General features: G+C 37.5%; 2 protein-coding genes across 2 annotated transcripts in view; both read left to right on the forward strand.

The window, feature by feature from the left end:
• Positions 1-17609, forward strand: part of esamb (endothelial cell adhesion molecule b) — a 58999-nt gene extending 41390 nt beyond the window's left edge. The window contains exons 2-8 of the mRNA XM_052107557.1: positions 3783-3928; positions 5746-5947; positions 7106-7261; positions 9847-9891; positions 13023-13145; positions 13853-13982; positions 15574-17609. Of these exons, the coding sequence (XP_051963517.1) occupies positions 3783-3928; positions 5746-5947; positions 7106-7261; positions 9847-9891; positions 13023-13145; positions 13853-13982; positions 15574-16063 (1292 nt within the window). The 3' untranslated portion in view covers positions 16064-17609. The remainder of the gene's footprint in view (positions 1-3782; positions 3929-5745; positions 5948-7105; positions 7262-9846; positions 9892-13022; positions 13146-13852; positions 13983-15573) is intronic.
• Positions 15795-21178, forward strand: LOC127630121 (V-set and immunoglobulin domain-containing protein 2-like). The gene is made up of 8 exons (XM_052107558.1): positions 15795-15825; positions 18038-18157; positions 18359-18522; positions 18601-18805; positions 19994-20152; positions 20479-20598; positions 20690-20825; positions 20906-21178. Exons 2-8 carry the CDS (start codon positions 18106-18108, stop codon positions 21021-21023), a joined length of 954 nt encoding a protein of 317 aa, XP_051963518.1. The 5' UTR covers positions 15795-15825; positions 18038-18105; the 3' UTR covers positions 21024-21178.
• The last annotated feature ends 626 nt before the right edge of the window (positions 21179-21804 follow it).

Raw genomic sequence — 21804 nt, forward strand, 5'->3', positions numbered from 1 at the left:
TGGTTCTAATAAAGTGCCTGACGTGGTCCTCTGCTTTTGTAGCCCATCCGCCTCAAGGTTTGACGTGTTGTGCATTGTGAGATGTTATTCTGCTCTCTACAATTGTAGTTAGAGTGGTTATCTGAGTTACTGTAGCCTTTCTGTCAGCTCGAACCAGTCTGGCCATCCTCCACTGAGCTCTCTCATCAACAAGGTGTTTCCGGCTGCAGAACTGCCACTCATTGGATGTTTTTTTTTTGGACCATTCTGAGTAAACTCTAGAGACTGTTGTGTGTGAAAATTCCCAGGAGATCAGCAGTTAAAGAAATACTCAAACCAGCCCATCTGGCACCAACAATCATGCCACTGTGATCGTGTTTTTGGCCACACGATTGGCTGATAAGATAATCAAATGAATATGGAGGTGTACATGTGTTCCTAAAAAAAAGTGCTCTTTAACTGTATATATACACTACCGTTCAAAAGTTTTGAAACACAAATATATTTTTTATTTCTTCACATTTTAGAATAATAGTAAATTCATCAAAACTATGGAATAACATAAATGAAACTATGGGAATTATGGGAATTATGTTGTGACTAAACAAAGTCCCAAATAAATCAAAACTGTGTTATATTTTAGCATCTTCATAGTGGTCACCCTTTGCCTAGAATTTGCAGACGTACTCTTGACATTTTCTCAAGCAACTTCTTGAGGTATCACGCTGGGATGCTTTTTAAACAGTAGGAGTTCCCATCTATGTTGGACACTTATTGGTTTCTTTTCTTTATTATTTGGCCCAAGTCATCAATTTCAAATACGTTGTTTTTTTTTTTAAATACAATTTTAGTTTTATAATGAAATAAATTAATATGGTGGCACAAATATATTTTTGTCTACAAAACTAATTTCTAACATTTAAGCATACGCCTTCAGATCAAAAGATTTTTAAGATCATGAGACACATTTCAGTCAAGTGTTTCAAAACATTTGACCGGTGGTGTATATTTATAGGATATGCTACTCAATATTAATCATATAACTCAGTGAAATGAAATAATGAGGAATGTGGTTATTTTTTAGATCGCTTTCCTGTCAGATCCTTTAAATGGGAGGTTTAAATATCTTTCTGTGAGAATGACTTGAACTAAAACAAGTCAGCAGTGAATGTGCTTGTGAAAGGAGCCACCGGTTACATCATCCTTAAGTCTGATTGAGCTATAAAAAATGTGTCGAAAGATTGAGCTGGAGGACTGATGGAGGATTACAGAGCTAGTTCACATCCACAACAGAAAAATATAAGCTAGAGATGGGCACAGTCTCATGAGCAATAACAAAGCAGCATCATTTCAGCCTAAAACAAGATACTGGAGGCTTTACGTCACAGTCATGCTCTCTCTAATTCTCCCTGTTGAGATTAGTTTAATTCTGAAAGTAAAGGGAATAAAGCAGCAGTGTAGCTCAGCAGAGCTCGACTGCCACATTTCTCTTTGAATCTGTGAGCGAGAGACCCACCACCAAACTGGCTGACCAGGACAGTTGGGAATGCTGGGATCAGTTGATCCACCTTCAGCTGAGCAGCTCAGGAGACTTTCTGCCCTGTGAGTGGGTGCCATTGGGTGTATTTGAATTTGAATATTCGTGTAATTTTGCATGTTTTAAAGTGAAATTGTTATTGAGAAGTACTTTGTGCTGAATCTATTGAATTCAATTCATACCACAGCCACGTGTTTCATTAATTTGGAGGTAATTCTACTTAATATTTGCTATATTTACTACTTACTATTTACTCTTTGATTCTTGAGGAGATGTATTATCATCTTAATAATAGGCTATTTCACCAAACATGAACATTTTATAGTCATTCGCCATCATGTTGTTTCAAATCTATTTGACTTTCTGCTATGGAACACAAGCTGTTAGGCAGAATGTTAGCCTCAGTCACCATTCACTTTCATTGCATTTGAAAAAGCATTGAAATATCAACAAAAATTCAAGAAAGTTGATGTGAAAGTTTTTTTAATTTATATATTTTTTCATGTTGTTGCTGGAACCGCTCCCAATAAATAAAAATAAAATTAATTTGCTGAATGAAGGGAAAAAACCTTTGGACAATGGAATAATATAAATTTTAAGTGAAATATTGGTTTGTACAGTCCAGCAGGGTCACATTTTGACAGATTGATCATGTAGGCTAGTCCAATCCTGGGGAACCAAATTCCTGCACACACAAACATACTTGATTCAACTCATCTATTTAGTAGAGGCTCCTTGGCTTGAATTGTGTGTTCCAGATAAGAAAAACATCCATAATGTGAAGTCTGTGGGAACAATATTTACAACAATATGCTTTCAGTAGATTGTTTTAGCAGTCTCTGGTATTTTTACAAGAATATTGCTATACAAGGCTAAAGGCTACACCTGCTATTAAAAATATATTTTCCACCTCATTGTATTAAGAGAATACACAAGAGAAAAGTTTTCCTATACACTTGATTATGTTACACAATACAGATTGTGTTTTTGTAAAAGAATCCACATAAGATCATCTAATTGCTTTTGTAAGAGATGTTGATTAAAAGTTGCATTAATCGGCCAATAGTTATTCATTCTAATAATTACTAGATAACCTGATTATCAAAATAATCATTAGTTGCAGTAATACATGAAAGTCTGGTGGTGTCAAATTATGGTAAAAACACATTTGGAATACTGAAATTCACTGTTGGCTAGCTAACCTAGCAATAGTCACCACATAATTTTGGTATTTGATATTATTTCACACAATGCAGGGCATAAACAACCTTTTAAAATTATTCACTAATAATCAGTTTGCAACAATCCATCACTAAAACACTGCATTTTGCAGATTGTAAAACAAATTAAATCCTTTCCTTACCTGTTATAACTGCAAGGATGTGAGATGCTGATTGGTCCTTTCCAGATCCCAGATGATCACACAGTCGACAACATATCAAAGTTCATTCAATGTCACTCTGTCATGTGGTGCTTTTCATTTCAGTAATTGTGTATCCTTATTTTTTCTTTGTCTTTTTCCTTCTTTTTCTTAACTCAAAAAACTTTCTAAAAAAAGAATGAAATCAAATCAATACATGTGTAAAATGTTATATCATTGCTTACTCAAGTGTCACTTCTAAGTGATGTCAATCACATTGAATTTTCACCGAATCATTACCTCTGCACTTTAAGGGATCTGCCATAATGTTGTTTAAACTTTCCTAATGAAGACATTCCTACATCAACTACAAATCAATAGGTGTGTTCGCAAGCAGTGCATGTCGGTTAAGCAGCACATAACCTTTTACTGAGCAATACTGATGTAGGTTCAGCACATGATGTGAAGCGCAAAGAGTCAAAAGAGAAGTTCAAGTCGAACACACCTAATAGTTCAATGTCACATATTTGCTGTTGTCTTTCATCCAAATGTATGTGTTGATCCAACATACTTTTAACGTTGAAATTTCGATCTCAACCAAAATGATGATTTGGATGAAAAATCAACATTGTATCAACGTCACCTTGCTATTGGAAAACACTTTAATGTTGTCAATCAAAACTAGTTTTCTTACTTGTTTTTGGACCTGAGGGGCTGTAGAGGTTCCTATCTGTTTACTTTCAGGTATTTGGATGGATTAGGAAATTGTCTTGTGTAGGATTATGATTATTTTAATGTACAATACAATCATGTCACCTGTAAGTCAAGCTCTGTTCCTGTACCTGTCCTCTAAACCCCAGAATACTGTAAGTCCAATCACCCGGCTGTGCTCTTCTGCTCTTACAGGTGATTCTCAACAGGTGGAGATTCCACGAAAAGACATGGAGGTAGTCATGGGCCAAATGGTTGTTCTGGAGGCCTGGTACACCCCCACTTCTCCCATAGATAAGAACACAGTCATCTGGAACTTCATGGCCAATGAATCCAAACAAGTGAGTTACTTTTGGAACTAATGTGAAGGGAAATGTAGACCTTAAGACCGAAACATACTCTACGCATGTACCTGTACATGATGCAGACACATCGAACTACGAAAGATGTTGCATTCCAAAATGTGTTAGGCCACAATTTATACCACAACGAAAGTATGTGTCGCATTCTCAACATTGCCAAAAGGGGTGCTATGGCAGACTTTAGTGTTAACTTTAGTCTTCTTTTTGTTGAGTTTTGCCTTTCAAGCCAACTTCTGTTCTAAATGCACTTTAAGCATGTTCAGCTGTACCACGCGTTGGCCAAGTGTGTACTTACATAAAGTACATTTCTAACCTTACCGTCAAGCCAAGCAACATCACAACTTTCAAATTGTAACTCTCAATGGTTTTCAGTGTGGCTCATCTAATCGTATTTATAAAGTATTCCCTTTTTGAATCTTTGTTATTAACTCAAGTGTTTTAAAATGTGAAGCAGCTGTTTTTGATAAGATGAACTTCATTTGTGAAGCATTAAATTGACTGGATTATCAAAGATAACATTTTTACATGTTTATGTAATGTATAAAATATTTTTTGGGTTGAATTCCTGGCAAATATAAAATTGCACATACTGCCTACACTTAATGTCACAGATCTCCAATCCACTTTCAAATGAGGGCATTTGTGTGCAGCTTTATGTATTTGTGAGTTTGATAGGGGTCAACAGTCACAACATTTCAAGTGTGGGCAGAGGTCACAGAGCTTTATCAGAGCTTCTAGAGATCACATTGATCACCTCAAAACAGATGACCAATTGTCAAAGCCATGGCCTAGCGGTTAAGCACACATGCTTGTGACACATTGAGCATTGGTGTTAATTTGGAAAATATGTGTTTGAGTGTTGTTTGTTTCATGCTCAGGTTCTGTTCTCCCCACTTCTCCCCATAATTTCCTATCCTCTCTCTTGCTATGGAAAAATGGCAAAAATGTCCTCCCATTTAAAAAAGACAGATTACATGGGAGAACAATCTAACCTCTTTTAGCACACTGATATGTTAAAGCAACCTGACAAGTCAGACCCACCTCCCATCTGCATCCTCTGTCAAGTTCACTTAACAGATGGGGTTAGATTTAATATCATAGGAATGGTATGGAAGACTTAAAAGGTCAATAACTGCTTATGAAAAATACAATTGATGAATTGGATGGACAGGCGAGAAGTGGATTAACTCGAGGTGTTATCACAGAAGGTTTAAGATTGAGATGTAAATGACAGCTAATACACCCTCAAGGAGTGATAATGGGCTGTACATGCGAGCCAGCTATCACATGCATGATATTTGTGGTGCTTATCATAATCTGTATAGTTTCTCTTGTTTCCCGTTGCCTGCTAGCTTATTGAAATTGAATGGAAAATCAGCCTAAAATTCAAACTTGACCATCTGCACTTGCATCTGAGGATTATCTGTATGATGAGTTTACCTCTGTCATGTCGTTTGCTCGCTGGTGCCAGAAGCCTCTCTTTTTAATGTTCTTCATCATGTGTGCTGGATGATATTATTCCTGGAATTAATCAGCCCTGTTTGTTAATGTTCATATGCACAGGCTGCATGAATATGACGTTAAACCACTACATGGTGAATGAAGCTGTCATTCTGCCAAACATTAACTCCTAAGAAGCATGTCTGATCGCTGTCTGTTAGGAATGAACCTAAACTAGCCTAATAAATATTGACATTAAGATCAAATAGTTGACTAGTTGTACAGACAGCCCGCTGTTGATTTGGTAAATGTAGTAATTTGGCTGTTAATTTGTCTCTGTGTAATTTGCGATGCAGATCATCTCCTACACAACAGGACAGATTGGCATGGGCAGCACTGAGTTTCGGAAGCGGGTGGGCTTTGCAATGTCCATGCCCTCCGCCAACCTGTCTATCTACATCAACAACACACAGGAGTCGGACTCAGGACGCTACCTTTGTAATGTTATCATCCCTGGAGCTCCAGGACTTTCTGGGGAACTACGCCTCAATGTTAAAGGTAAATCGTCTAGCATTCAACATTCAGCACTGGCTATCACTTGTTTGTTTGACAGTGCAAAGATAGAACTTTGATATTTTATTGAGCAAGTAGAAAAAAATCATTGTAACACACAAATCAAAGAATTTTTATTTGTATAGTTTTTTATTTGTGCTTTTCCAAACACATTGTTCCAAAGCAGCTTTACAGAAAATGAGCTGTGATGTCTGTAACATTTCAAAAACACGAATAACCAACACTCCTGGAAACATAATCAATTTGATAAGAAAAAAAATGACTTTCTTGGTATTTTTAAACATTTCACAACGTAGTCCTGCTGTCCACATATTCCTAAATATTTTGGAAAACGACTTGGTCTAGATTTTTTTAGTGCATGTTTCTTAGGGGTTAGTAGTTACAAATCAAAAAGAAAATGGAAAATACATGCAGCAGTCATGCGCAGATCTCAGGAGGTTAAAGGGTTTTCTTTTTCAGCTTCATGTAACTCTTTCTGATTAAAAAAAGTAAAGACCCTTTTGTCACTGTTCTGTTTTCTGTAAACTTTCTGTGTTAAAAAAAAAATTGTTTGAATTACCAGTATATACTTTAAAATAGAAAGAAAAATAGAACAAATACAAAAGCAATTCTGATTTGTAAGAGCAATGTTAATATAATAGCTAATCCAAAAATATTAATTCTGTCATCCTTTAAATTATTCTAAACTTTTTTTCATCCATGAAACACAAGGATGAGGGATGAGAGGATAGTGATTGTGACTGTCAAGCTTTAAAAGTTGTCTCTATCCTTCGTGCACTACAATTCAAGTCTTCTGAAGCTGTTCAATAGCGTTGTGTTAAGAACAGACTAAAATCTTCCATCTCACCAATTCAAACCTAGAAATATCAGGATATTGTAAAATGGTGTTTTCCAGGTCTGAAAAAGTTATGGAAATTAATAAAAATATGAAAGTCCAGGAAAAGCCATGGAAATTCCTTTTTTTAAGTAGCAATTTACAATACAGTTAACATTTCACACAATAGTTATCATAAACCAACAATGAACAATACTTTCACAGCATTTATTCATATTGGTTCATTTTAATTTCCACATTAACCTATCTAATACATTTTATGTTTGTTCCTAAATATGTGATTTCTGATTTCTCTCTGGTTGTTTTAGTTCCTCCGTCCACTCCTGTGTGCTCTATGACAGGACATCCTGTAGTGAGTGGCAATGTAACACTGAGCTGTAAATCCAGCTATGGGAAACCTGTTCCTCAGTACAAGTGGACCAAAGCAGCTCCTCTCTCTGAAGTTTTCTTCTTTCCCATGCAAAGTTAGTTCCTGCATTTACAATCTCTCCTTTGGCTTCTCTTTCTATATTTAAGAAACAAACACATTCATGAGCTTCTGTGGATTTGTTAAGAGCCTAAGATTTTATTCACTAATTTTGATTTTACAGAAAAGTATGAACATTTTGATGAATTTGTTGAATGGAATGATATATTTCGGCTGGATAAAATGTATATATATATATATATATATATATATATAAGATTGTCTTTTTTTGTCATTATTGTTTTTTAGAGCTTGTATTTGCTCTTGTGCTTTGTGCTTTGGGGCACTTTATTAACTTTGGGTGATTGGTTATACGCTGTATATAGAAGAACAGCACAGACATCGTTTATCACTGATAATTTTGAGCTTCTCTCCTCTTTTACTCTCTTTGGCCTGAGGAGAGGGGGAAATAGCACCATTACCCTCAGAGCAGCCAGGCAACATATCCTCAATCAGCTTCTGAACACTGCAGGTTTTGACCTTGGCTCAGTGCCAAGAACCGTCTTACACTGAGGACCAAAACATTCCCATATGCACTTTCAGTCGTGTCCTTATGCAATGATAAAGCAGAGCATACTGTACATACAACAACAGGTTATAAAAAATAAATCGCACATTAAAATCTGAAACCAAATAAATTTTTCAAAATACATCATGATGATTTTGTGACATGTTTGCTCTGGTCAGCACAAGTCTTTAGTGGAAATAGATGGCGGTGCCAACTGTTCACAAAAGCTGGCTTATACTTATCAGCCATGCAGCATATTTCCTCCTTGCTCCCTGGCACGTGGGTCTCACTTTACACAGAAGTGTTTCTCCCAAACTGACAATCCTGATGGAGACGAGATGCTCAGTACAGTGGATATAAAATGTCTACACACCCCTGTTAAAATGGCAGGTTTTTGTGATGTAAAAGAATGAGACAAAGATAAATCATGTCAGAACTTTCTCCACTTTTAATGTGACCTATAATGTGAACAATTCAATTGAAAAACAAACTGAAATCTTCGTGGGGGGAAAATTACAATTAAAAACCTTACAATAACCTGGTTGCATAAGTGTGCACACCCTCTTATAACTGGGGATGTGGCTGTGTTCATAATTAACCAATCACATTCAAACTCATGTTAAATGGAAGTCATTACACACCTGCCATCATTTAAAGTTACTCTGATTAATCACAAATAAAGTTCAGCTGTTCTAGTAGGATTTTCTAGACATTTTCGTAGTTGCATCTCAGAGCAAAAGCCATGGTCCACAGAGAGCTTCCAAAGCATCAGAGGGATCTCATTGTTGAAAGATATCAGTCAGGAGAAGGGTACAATGAATTTCTAAAGCATTAGATATACCATGGAACACAGTGAAGACTAACACTAAAGTCATCATCAAGTGGAGAAAATATGGCACAACAGAGACATTACCAAGAACTGGAAGTCCCTCCAAAATTTATGAAAAGACGAGAAGAAAACTGGTCAGGGAGGCTTCCAAGAGGCCTACAGCAACATTAAAGGAACTGCAGGAATTTCTGGCAAGTACTGGCTGTGTGCTACATGTGACAATAATCTCCCGTATTCTTCATATGAATGGGCTATGGGGTAGGGTGGCAAGACGGAAGCCTTTTCTTACAAAGAAAAACATCCAAGCCTGGCAGAAGTTTACAAAAACAAACATCAAGTCTCCCAAAAGCACGTGGGAAAATGTGTTATGGTCTGATGAAACCAAGATTGAACTTTTTGGCCATGATTCCAAAAGGTATGTTTGGCGCAAAAACAACACTGCACATCACCCAAAGAATACCATACCCAGAGTGAAGCATGGTGGTGGCAACATCATGCTTTGGGGCTGTTTTTCTTCAGCTGGAACCGGCCTTAGTCAGGGTGGAGGGAATTATGAACAGTTCCAAATACCAGGCAATTTTGGCACAAAACCTTCAGGCGTCCATTAGAAAGCTTAAGATGAAGAGAAAGTTCACCTTTCCGCATGACAACGACCCAAAGCACACATCCAAATCCACAAAAGCATGGCTTCACCAGAAGAAGATTAACGTTTTGGAATGGACTAGCCAGAGCCTGGACCTGAATCAAAATTGAACATCTGTGGGGTGATCTGAAGAGGGCTGTGCACAGGAGACGTCCTCGCAATCTGACAGATTTGGAGCGCGTTTGCAAAGAAGAGTGGGAAAATATTGCCACGTCAAGATGCGCCATGCTAATAGACTCCTACCCAAAAAGACTGAGTGCTGTAATAAAATCAAAAGGTGCTTCAACAAAGTGTTAGTTTAAGGGTGTGCACACTTATGCAACCAGGTTATTGTGAGTTTTTTTATTTTTCCCCCTCAAAGATTTCAGTTTGTTTTTCAATTGAATTGTTCACGTTATAGGTCACATTAAAGGTGGAAAAAGTTCTGACATGATTTATCTTTGTCTCATTCTTTTACATCACATGAACCTGGCATTTTAACAGGGGTGTGTAGACTTTTTATATCCACTGCATCTCCCCCTCAGTAAAGACAATTTAACATGTTCTCCTGGTCATCGCTCCTCCTGTTATGCTCTTTTCATCACTCTCATCTGGCATTCACAGAGTGGAGGTCCTGCCCCCAGCCTGTGCTTGTGCTGGGCTACATGGGTAAGAGAGTAGACCCTTAGATAGAAAGATAATTCCTTTAGAGACACTCTTTGAGCCACATTAGATGTGAGGTTGGCACCTGCAGTGCTGTTCAGTTTAGCCAACAACCCTTATATCTTGTGCATGTCTTGTGGACAAAAACGATAAATCAGGTTTTTATTTTTTAATTTTTTAGAGATAACCTTTGTAAAGGCATTATGTTAAAGATGTGTGTACGTTTTTTAATTATTTCTCGTATCCCATCGTAATATTCAGAGTGAACGGTAAGTAATCAATTTGTATGTTGATTTCACCTGTGAAACACTGTAGGGGGAATTCACTAAGAATTCATTGCACCAGTCATTTTTTCGTGCTGGTTTAGTGCCCGAATTCTGCAGATCATGCAACAGCGCCCACAAAATGACCGATGAACACAATTTGCACTCACAATTCCAATCTTGCGGTTCGATTCTGCACACTGTATAGCGGATCTGGAATCTATTATTTGTGCTAATCAGTTAGAGGACACTTTTGTAGAAAGATTGGGATGGAATTGTAAGGAATTTACAAATTATTTATATTCCTCTTAATGATTTTGATTCCTTTACGGTTCCATTAACGCTGCTTGCTTACTTTCGTCAAGAAATGGGACTAGACGGTACTGACAGATTCATTGGTACCGATAGTTTCTTTTTGGAACTATCAGTTATCAGCAAAAATCTACAGTATGTTGATAGTTGGCAATAGTTTTTTCAAAATAAGAATTGGGCTTGTTTATACTTAATAGTCCTGCATCCTGCATTATGCACCAAATCTTTTTTCTGGTTATTATTGAGATTTTGGTTGAACAAAAACTATCAACCGATTAATCGGTTATCAGACTTTTCCACCACCAGTTATTGGTATCTGCAAAATCCACTGTCGGTCGACCTCTAAATGGGACTACATTGACCACACTGTGTTTCACATTGTAGATTCAAAAGAACTGAATCTGTTTCAGTAATTTGTTTAGAAATCGTTTACTGTGCTGTATGTTTTGTGCTATAGATTCAGAGAATTTTAGGACAGTGCTCCATCCACACTGGCAGAAAAATGCATTTTCAAGAACCGTTAATGGAACCTAAATTCATGAAAATCATTTGATTCTGGTATTTTTTTTAAATGGAACCGGTTCTCGGTTCCCAACAGAAATTACACACCTCAGATTTTAAAACTATGTTCGAGATGTGGCCTGGCAGGCAGGGCACATGTCCTTCTGTGGGTTTCCAGAGTTTGAATCTGTCTTGGGCTATATCCTGATCTCATTTCAAATCTTCATATAATTTTCTATGTCTTCCAGTTGTGTCTATGCAGTTGTGACCCTCATTCTGTAAACAGTTTTGCAAGACACATTTATGTTATGCAACATTTATGAACTGTTTATTTGGAGTACCACAGCAACCCTAACCGTACGTGTCCACTGGTGCGTGTTCGCGAAGCGAAGTGGGTGTTTTCAATTAATTCCAATTGGAGCCGAGCAACACGCTTGCAAGGTGGTTTCTCATTGGAATTAACTAAAAATTACTGCTTCCCTTTGCTCACAATGCACCTGTGGTCAGTAATCCTAACTTTGGTAGCAGCAAACACTATTTAGCAGAAACAGGCCACTTCTATTAATATGAATGGGAGAAATCGGAATGCCCAACAGTCAACAGATGTAGAAAGGAAGTCCTGCCTTACAGGTAAAAGAGCCAATAACCTTTTAGATACAAATATCGCCTGTCAAACAACTCAAAAATGAGCATGCGCATTAGCTATACAAGCTGGGAAAATTGCGTTTTATTTTTGTGTAATCTGAGGTAAAAATAATTTATAATACAATTGTTGTCAGATTTTATTGCTGATTTGAAATATGTCCTTCAGTTGTAATCTTGACCAAACATTATGGAGATTTCAGTCAATCCCCATTCAAGTAGATAGGAGCTTTGTCAATAAAAATGGTAAAAAGGCAAAAAACAAAAAAACACTTACAAAATGCATACAAAATTATACTTAAGATCCATTTTTAATCAAAAATTAGTATTAATGTGTGTTAGTGAGATTAGAGTCATTCAATATCACAAGCTAAATACCTCTAATTCATCACTCAATCTAAAAGCTTGCCAAACCTCATTTTACCCCTTTCATCTTTTTGTCCCCTCCCATTGTTGAAATATTATGACATTGTGTACATTGATATTAATGGATCTTATTAGGAAGCTTACTCCTGTGTCTTTATAGTTTTAATGTAGAAACTAATTTGCAAAACAAACATATTTGTTTTATAAATTTAACAATACATGACACACTTATATTTGGCAACACTTTAAAATATGGTTGTATTTGTTAACTACATTAGCTAGCTTTTTTTTATTTAGTTTTTTTTTATATATAAATTAACATGGATTAACCAAAATCAGTAAATGCTGTAAAAATATATTCATATTAGTTCATGATACCAAATGCATTTACTAATGTTAACAAATAGATCATCTAAAGTATTACTGGTATTTAAATGTCTGTGCTTATGACATCTTTAAATGCCCAGAGTATGTAGGTCCCTCGGGCATCTGGCCTTAGCTCTTGGAATTTGAATTTGACTGCCCTCTCATGGTAGGCCAATCAGTGTGGAGCCCACAGCAGTAGGTCATGCTTCAATCTCTGTCAAACCCCATTATAAAGGCTCAAAGGTAGTGTCAGTTGTCTGTGTTTGTGGTTTTAATGCACTTCTTTTCATCCTTTCATCTAAAACTTTTGCCACTGCCTGTAGTGAAATTAGACACTGTATCGTGTCCACGTAATGTAGCCAGAACTCTAGAATATGTATGTCCTATCTGTGTATCTCTCAGCGTCCTAAAGATTCATGGCAAAGATTGTTTATGAGAAAGATAGAGCATATGCACTCTTTTCATCCTGTATTTATTCTACTATTTCATATAGATGTAGAATAATCAGCTATGCTCTGAAAAACCTTACACAAAGAGGTCACAGCAGTAGTTGATATAGAGTGATTAACTCTAAAAGAAGGACTTTTTTTTTTAGAAGGATTTGTGTTTTGTTTTTTTGTTTGTTTGTTTTTTAATGCAGACATTTTTGTGAATGTATGACTCTGACGAAAGATCATCTGATTTCAGATGAAAGGCAAGGCACTCTTCGACTTAGCAACCTCACCAAAAGCATGTCTGGCAAGTATGTCTGCCATGCCAGCAACACAGCAGGGACTGATAGCTGCCACATCAATTTAGAGGTCTCCACCCGTAAGTATTACACAAAATGATTGATATATAAAATATTGTTGATTTCCGCACAGTTATTATAGTAGTAGTAAAGCTGGGCGATATGACTAATAGATTTTGTCACACTATGTTTCTGCCTTTTGATGATAAATATCTTGATATTTATGTTTTGAAATTATTTCATGCAAGAATCTACAGTAAAAATCTAGTTAAAAATAATTGTCATCATCAAGGCATGTTTACTGTTTTTCATTTAATGAACACAAGGAAGAATATTTATATGCACCAATTTAACAATAAATAATCACAAACAGCAATATTTTTCTAGAATAATTTTACTAGAACATTTTAATACATGGATTCTGACATGGAGACTTCAGTGAACATTCTGATGACACAAATGTATTGTGTAATCAGTGCTTTGAATTAATTGAATCAGACAGTTTGAAGTGATTTGTGTGAATGATTCTAACTTGCTAACACTAATGCCATTTTTGCTACTTGCATTTAAATCAGAGACGGTATTAAAACATCTTAACACTGTCATACTCATGAGTCACAAGACAAGTCGGATTGCGAAACTAATGAAGTGCACTTATGGGATGAAACTTAATGGCCAAATCATTGTGATATTTTCAATGTTGCTTAATTATTTATCGCCAGCAAAAACAAATATTTTATATATCGTCCAGCCCAGGTAAGTGAATTGTTCCTTTTTCTTCTGGCAGCTAACAATGCCTGGGTCGTCGCTGGTGCCACAGTGGGTTCAGTGGTGGGACTGATGGCTCTTGTCTTATTCCTGATTTTTATCCTGAGGAGAAACCATGACACAGAGGAGGAGATGGCCAATGACATTAAGTGAGCCCTCATATTATCTTTCACCATAATCCCTAGTAGAAAGCTGAGACTAGATGTATGTTCTGTTCGTATTGCTGCTGTGGGGTTTGTGACTATTCTGTGGTTGTCTGTTCAGTGCAGTTTAATTTCATTAAGTGCCAACGTTTATATGTATGTATTTTTTTTTTTTACATATGTACAGTGCATCCGGAAAGTATTCACAGTGCTTCACTTTTTCCACATTTTTAAGGATATCTATATAAGGTCCCACAGTTAACAGTGCATGTCAGAGCACAAACCAAGCCATGAAGTCCAAGGAATTGTCTGTAGACCTCTGAGACAGGATTGTATCGAGGTACAGATCTGGGGAAGGGTACAGAACATTTTCTGTAGCACTGAAGGTCCCAATGAGCACAGTGGCCTCCATCATCCATAAATGGAAGAAGTTTGGAAACACCAGGACTATTCATAGAGCTGGCCGACCAGCCATCTGAGCGATCGGGGGAGAAGGGCTTTAGTCAGTGAGGTAACCAAGAATCAGATGGTCACACTGACAGAGCTCTAGCATTTCTCTGTGGAGAGAAGAGAACCTTCCAGAAGAACAACCATCTCTGCAGCACTCCACCAATCAGGCCTGTATGGTAGAGTGGCCAGACGGAAGCCACTCCTCAGTAAAAGGAAAATGACAGCCCGCCTGGAGTTTGCCAAAATGCACCTAAAGGACTCTCAGTCCATAAGAAACAAAAGATTGAACTTGTTGGCCTGAATGGCAAGCGTCACCGGTCATCACCTGGCCAAAACCATCCCTACAGTGAAGCATGGTGGTGGCAGCAACTGGGAGACTAGTCAGGATCGAGGGAAAGATGAATGCAGCAATGTACAGAGACATCCTTGATGAAAACCTGCTCCAGAGCACTCTGGACCTCAGACTGGGGTGAAGGTTCATCTTCCAACAGGACAATGACTCTAAGCACACAGCCAAGATAACAAAGGAGGGGCTACAGGACAACTCTGTGAATGTCCTCGAGTGGCCCAGCAAGAGCCCAGACTTGAACCCGATTGAACATCTCTGGAGAGATCTGAAAATGGCTGTGCACCGACGCTCCCCATCCAACCTGATGGAGCTTGAGAGGTCCTGCAAAGAAGAATTGGAGAAACTGCCCAAAAATAGGTTTGCCAAGCTTGTACAAAAAATACCAAAAAAAGATTTGAGGCTGTAATTGGTGTCAAAGGTGCTTCAACAAAGTATTTGGCAAAGGCTGTGAATACTTACGTACGTGTGATTTTCTTTCGTTTTTTATTTTTAATAAATTTGCAAAGATTTCAAACAAACTTCTTTCACGTTGTCATTATGGGGTATTGTTTGCAGAATTTTGAGTAAAATAATAAATGTAATCAATTTTGGAATAAGGCTATAACATAACAAAATGTGGAAAAAGTGAAGCACTGTGAATACTTTCCGGATGCACTGTATGACATTGTTTGTTCAATTGAATCAGTTAATTTAAGTATTTTTCTCACTTTAGGTAAACATTTTGCCTTGTACACTGGTTAACTTCTGACCCTTCAATGTATATCTGATTTCTGTTGAATGACTGCTGTTTACTTTTAGGGAAGATGCTCAGGCACCTAAACGGGTTTCCTGGGCTAAAAGCGGCACAGGATCAGACATCATATCAAAGAACGGCACGTTATCCTCCATAGCCACTAGTCCTCCTCCGCAGGACCCTCACCATCTGCCCAACAACCATTACCCGTATCCTCCAGGTGCCTCTGACACTGCCTCCATCCTCACAGCCTCTGGGAGTACCACCACCTTCCGACTCCGCCTTGGAGAGCCCAACCCACTTCACGGCCTGCCTGGGTACAATGTCAGCAGCACGCCCAATCACATACACCTTCATCGCCTTCAGCATAACCCTCATCGCCATCACAGTCCAACAGTCCTCATCCCTAACAGCTGCTCCACACACAGGACTGAGGGGCCCATGCCACAGGCCCCACGCTCACTCAACATGCCTATAAACACTGCCACTCTGTCCCGCATGGGTGCTGTGCCAGTTACGGCGCCTGCCCAGAACCATGTAGGTTCACTGGTTTAGGACACAAATTGACTTATTTCCTCAGACAGTAGCCAAAATTGTTTGAGGAAAGGTTTTAACAATGGTGAAGATATAATGGTTAACAATGGAAATATATCAGAAATAGACACTTTTTTTATATATCAAAGATTAAAATAAGTACAGTAAATCTGTTAAGAAACCCTTTGGTTTGTTTGATAATGGGTTATGTGTTGTGTTTTCTACTGAGTATAGTTGGTTTTATGATGCCTAAACACTCTGAACTTATTCTTATTATTTTTATTTATTTATTTTTCCTCCCAACTTGGAATGCCCAATTCCCAATGCACTCTAAGTCCTCATGGTGGCGTAGTGACTCGCCTCAATGTGGGTGGCGGAGGACAAATCTCAGTTGCCTCCGCGTCTGAGACCGTCAATCCGTGCATCTTATCACGTGGCTTGTTGAGAGTGTTACTTCGGAGATATAGCACGTGTGGAGGTTTCACACTATTCTCCGCTCATCCACGCACAATTCATCACGTGCCCCACTGAGAGCAAGAACCACATTATAGCAACCACAAGGAGATTACCCCATGTGACTCTATCCTACCTAGCAACCGGGCCAATTTGGTTGCTTAGGAGACCTGGGTCACTCAGCACACCCTGGATTCGAACTCACGACTCCAGGGGTGGTAGTCAGTGTCAATACTCGCTGAACTACCCAGGAAACAGTTATATTAATACATTCAGATTTATCCTGTTTTTTTACTTGTTGTTCGGTTAAAATTATGACAATACTCGATTAGTTCATCTTTAGCAGCGCCTGTTCTTGTGCCTCTTTTTGTCTCAGGAGTTTTCTCTCTTGTGGCATGTTTTTCTGTCACAGATTTTACAGATTTCTGTGTTTTTTTATTGGAAATGTGAAATTTTTGAAGAGGGGGGGAAAACAACTTTAAAATAGATACAGCAAAGACCCATGAATATGCTGTCTTAAAATATCTTATGATATAAATGCCAGATATTGCAATGCTCATATAATGGACCAGAAATCCCTAAATCCCGTATAAACTTAGAATATTTGATAATGTAAGTTCCATGGCAGTGTACATTTATTAATTTGTGTGTTCATGATAATGTACGAACATCTAGCCTTGTGGTTTAATGACTTGAATGTTAGAGGCAGTGTTTTCTATTGCATTTGATAGTTTGATATTGTGTTAATACAGAATGTTCTGCACACGTGTGGTGAATTGTCGGATGACGATATTGTCTGTTCTGTATTTAAGCCTTTTCCACTCACTTTACTTTTTATTTGCAATTGGCATTATACAGATTTTAAAGCATTGTGCTGTAACTGTCCACATGATGGAAACAGTTAGATAAAAAAAGACTTAGGATGAAAAATGCCTCAGTGAGGTTCAAGATAAATGTTAAAATGGTGGTATTTGTTTTGATCACTTGCCATAATGTTCTGATTATTAAACCAATATTGTACTACGTTTTATATCATGGTTGATTAAAGAGTTCAATTAGCCCATTAATTTTATGTACCATTTAATTGGCCATGCCAGTAAATAAACTAAATTAACATTCAGTATCTAAAATATGAGAGCAATTCACTTTCTTTTGGCAGCCATATCATTTTCTTTTAAATTTATATCTCAGTGTATGGTTTTTGTTTCAACCTAAGAGGTCTTAGGTTGAGATCCTGGACGAGTCCCCACTTTACGTTATGACCTGTGTAGGATTAGGAGGAAACACAAACACTTCTCTTTTCTATGTAATACAACTAAAACCAAAATTGCTTCTAGTGTAAGTACAGGCCAAAAAATGCCCAGTAAACTACAGATCGTGCCAAAAAAAAAAAGGTTTGAACAATTTTCATGAGAAAAAGGCTTTTGCTTTAAATGATAAGAAATCAAATAATATTTATGGTTAAAGTTGGTGTGTTTAGCCACACCTGCCTACCCTTCTTGAAAGCACAATCTGAACTTTGTTGTGCCTACTGTTATTTAGAGCCATCCTGTCATGAGCTGCTACTTATCTCCGCATGAGTGCAAGGAAAACTAAATATTCAGTGTATAATGGCGTTTGGTCAGACAGTGCTGACATTATGGATTTTGATCCAGTACTTTGGTGAGTATATAATTTCTATCATTCATGTATAAATATATTCCAAATTAGTTTCTGAAAAATGGATCTGTTTCATCAAACATGATGAAACATGTTTAATCAAATATTATGAGTTTATTGGGATTAAGATGTTACTGAGTTTTCTTACCAAAGCTTCACAAGGCATTGAATGTACCTTCAAATGTTCCCTTTGTCTTTGATCAGACATAGTGAGGTCATGGCAAGCAGTTGTGGTAAAGCCTTCTGTGTTTGTTCGGTCTGGGTCTTTAGCCGAGCTTTCCTGCACGTATGATACATATGCCTCAGAGGGATTTACTCTGGAGTGGCGCTACTCTGCTCCTGGAATGCCTGCTGTCCAAGCAAAGAGGGTGAGAATTCATGGAAAAGTATACTAGCCAGTGTACAATAAAACAACCATGAATCTCAATGAGTCTTATCCCAAGCAGGTGTTATACTACAATGGTAGGCTGTACTGGATGAACTCCTGGGAGGGAAGGATGACTCTAGTGCAGAACCCTCCAGTGAAGGGTGTCGCCTCTGTCAAGATCATCAATGCTCAGTCCTCAGATGCTGGCCTGTATATATGTGAGGTTACCAACCCGAGTGACTGGTCCGGCAGTGGACAGGGTCTGATCAACCTCACTGTGCTTGGTAAGCTGGCCCATATGCCTGAACTAAAACAATAACCAACTGCATTGGTAAAATTTGTCAAGACAAACTTTGATGATTTGAATGTGTGTTTGTGGGTAAATATTTGAACATTCCTTCAGTGTAAATATTTTTCAGATTTTTGATAATCTGCTGTGCAAAAACTGTGTGTCTGATCAGTTAGAAAAGACATAGCACACTAATCCAGAAATCTCTGAAGGTCAGAGTCGAGATTGGTGGATATAGATTGAAAGCCCTAGGAGGAGTTACAGTGAGAAAATTTGATCTTCGTATAGGGATTTTGAAAAAAACTCAACAATATTCACCGAATTTAAAATAAAAATGTAGATTCTAATGCTAAAAGTAACATGGATGTCTGCCAAGCACCGATGATGACTTACATTCTTGGGATTAAACAGGCACAGTGCAACGAATAAAATAGAACACTGGTGTCTCAAGGTGTGTTTTAAAGGTTACATTTCCTTTTAAATGGACACAGTATCTTTTAAAAATACATAGTTACTGCACAAGATGCTGAAAAAAACAGCGAGACACAACGCAACAGTCTGTCTAGCGGAGTTAATGTCCCCCAGAGGTGGAGGTCTTCAATGGTTTAAGCATGCCTTGCTCTGTTATAAGTGTTCTCGCCTCATAAGCGTTAGGTACATACATACAACGCATAGTTAAAGGTGCTGTAAGCTATTTTTTCACAGAAAGTTATTCAAAAGATTTTCCTACTCCCTGAAAGATATTAATGAAATAAGTGTCGTGAGATATCTCACCTGTCTCTGTGACAGCACTAGACTCAGTAAACAGCAAATAAAATGTGCCCATGGGCCATGGTCTCTGATGCTTTCTGCCCTTCAATAATTTTTTGTGCATTGTTTGCCATAAACAATCACTATAACACAGCCATGATTGGTTTGGTTTATATTGATTTGTTGCATCCTCTTGTTGACGTATGAGACAACGTCGATTTACAAATAAGATGTCTTATAGATTTTCCCCCTACCTGAAATAATGTCTTAACATTTTTTATATTATTCTGGTAATATTTCAGTGAAAATTTAAAATTTCGTTTCTCAGCCTTGTTGACAGCCACACTAAACAAAGTTTGTAGAATAACATTTGTCAAGACAACATAATTATCAATAATACTGTATGAACATAGGCTGTTCTTTAAATCTTCAGTGCCCCCATCCATGCCAGTGTGTCAACTACAGGGAAACACCTATATGGGGAATGATGTCACTCTGAGTTGCCAGTCCTCTCAGGGTCTCCCCACACCTATTTATTCATGGCACAGGGAGCAGAATGCAGCCCCATTACTGCCAGACAGTTTCGTAGAAGGTAGGTAACAAGCGACTGCTTTAAAAACATCCAGATTTGAGCCTATCCTAGCACTTTCACATTTACTTGTATATGTTACCACCTAAAAGTAGTGCATAGTGACACATGAATTTCTTTGTTCGTGTTTCTGTAATGACTCATAAGGGATGTACTATTATACTATTATGATGTATTGTTATTTTAACTAATTTGCGGTCACTGTATTTTATTATGTAAATATCATCATTGTATATGTAATCGGCCGCTCTGTTGATATCAGTATTGCCATCAGCTATTAAAAAATCCTTATAGTTTGACAATTAATCACATTATTATTTGTGCTTCAGATCAGCGTACTGGTTCTCTGATGTTACACAACTTGTCTGATGCCTTTGCTGGAACCTACACCTGTAGATCCTCTAATGAGCTTGGCCAGTCAGCATGCAGCATAATTCTCAGAGTAGCACGTGAGTTCTGCACATCACACAATGCTCTGAGACAGTTATTGCAGTTCAGATCATGTGATATGGTGATATACTGCCACTGATCTATTGTTAGATGGGGAAACCGCAGCTGTTATCGGTGCTTTGGTGATGGGGATCTTTCTCGTTCTTCTGCTAATTGGGGTAGCAGTCGCTTATGTGATCTGTAACAGGAAGAAGCAACTGAAGAAAACATATGCCAGTGAGCTTAGGTGTGTATTTAAACCTCTGTAAAAACAATATTATATTTTTAGTATGGTTTTTTCATTAATAGTTTGGTTTTCTTCAAAAGTCAGGTGAACAACAATTTAACACCTCATCAGCAGACTGAAGGAAACCTACCTACTGGTCAGTCGGATACTGAGAACCAGATGGACTTGAAGGTGTCCCACTTCAGTCCACTTGTTTAGCTTTATCGCGCTGCAATGTTTCCTATCAGCAACTCTTGTACATCTGTGGCTTGTTTGCTCTAGCTTACTTTTTGTTAAGCAGGAAGTAAAAATACATTGTTTTTAGTTAAACTTTTACTTGTTATTGTATATTTTATTCAACACTACTTTTACTGATGAATTAAAGACCCCATGAAATGGTTTGACAAGCAGTTTTCTTTCCTGTGTTGATGTATTTGTTTTTGAAACAGGAATTTTGCATGTGATATATCGAAGGACTCTTCAATTTAAAAACAAATAATAATAATAATTTAGTTATGTCACAGCCATAAACTGTTTTTTTTTCTACTTGCAAGTCTGTTACAGAGAGACATTCTCCTTCTAAAAAACATGTATGTGTAGTGCATGATGAGTCATCAATAGGTTTGGTCCAGTTACCCAAAAGAGAGAAGACTGTACATTTTAAATGCTTATATTGATTAAAGGGATAGTTCACCCAAAAACTTTAATTCCCTCATAATTTACTCACCTTCATGCCATCCCAGATGTGTATTACTTTCTGTCTTCTGCTGAACACAAACACATATATTTTTAGAAGAATATCTCTGCACTGTAGGTCCATACAATGCAAGTGATTGATGGCCAGAACTTTGAAGGTCCAAATAACTATATAAAGGCAGCCTAAAAGTAATCCATAAGACTCCAATGTGTCTCTAATCACATTTTTGGATGAACTATCCCTTTAAGGTTAATAACATACAGTAGAGTTATTCAAAGTTAATGGACATCAAAACCACAAACA

Source organism: Xyrauchen texanus, chromosome 36, assembly GCF_025860055.1.
Source record: "Xyrauchen texanus isolate HMW12.3.18 chromosome 36, RBS_HiC_50CHRs, whole genome shotgun sequence".
Lineage (NCBI taxonomy): Eukaryota > Metazoa > Chordata > Actinopteri > Cypriniformes > Catostomidae > Xyrauchen > Xyrauchen texanus.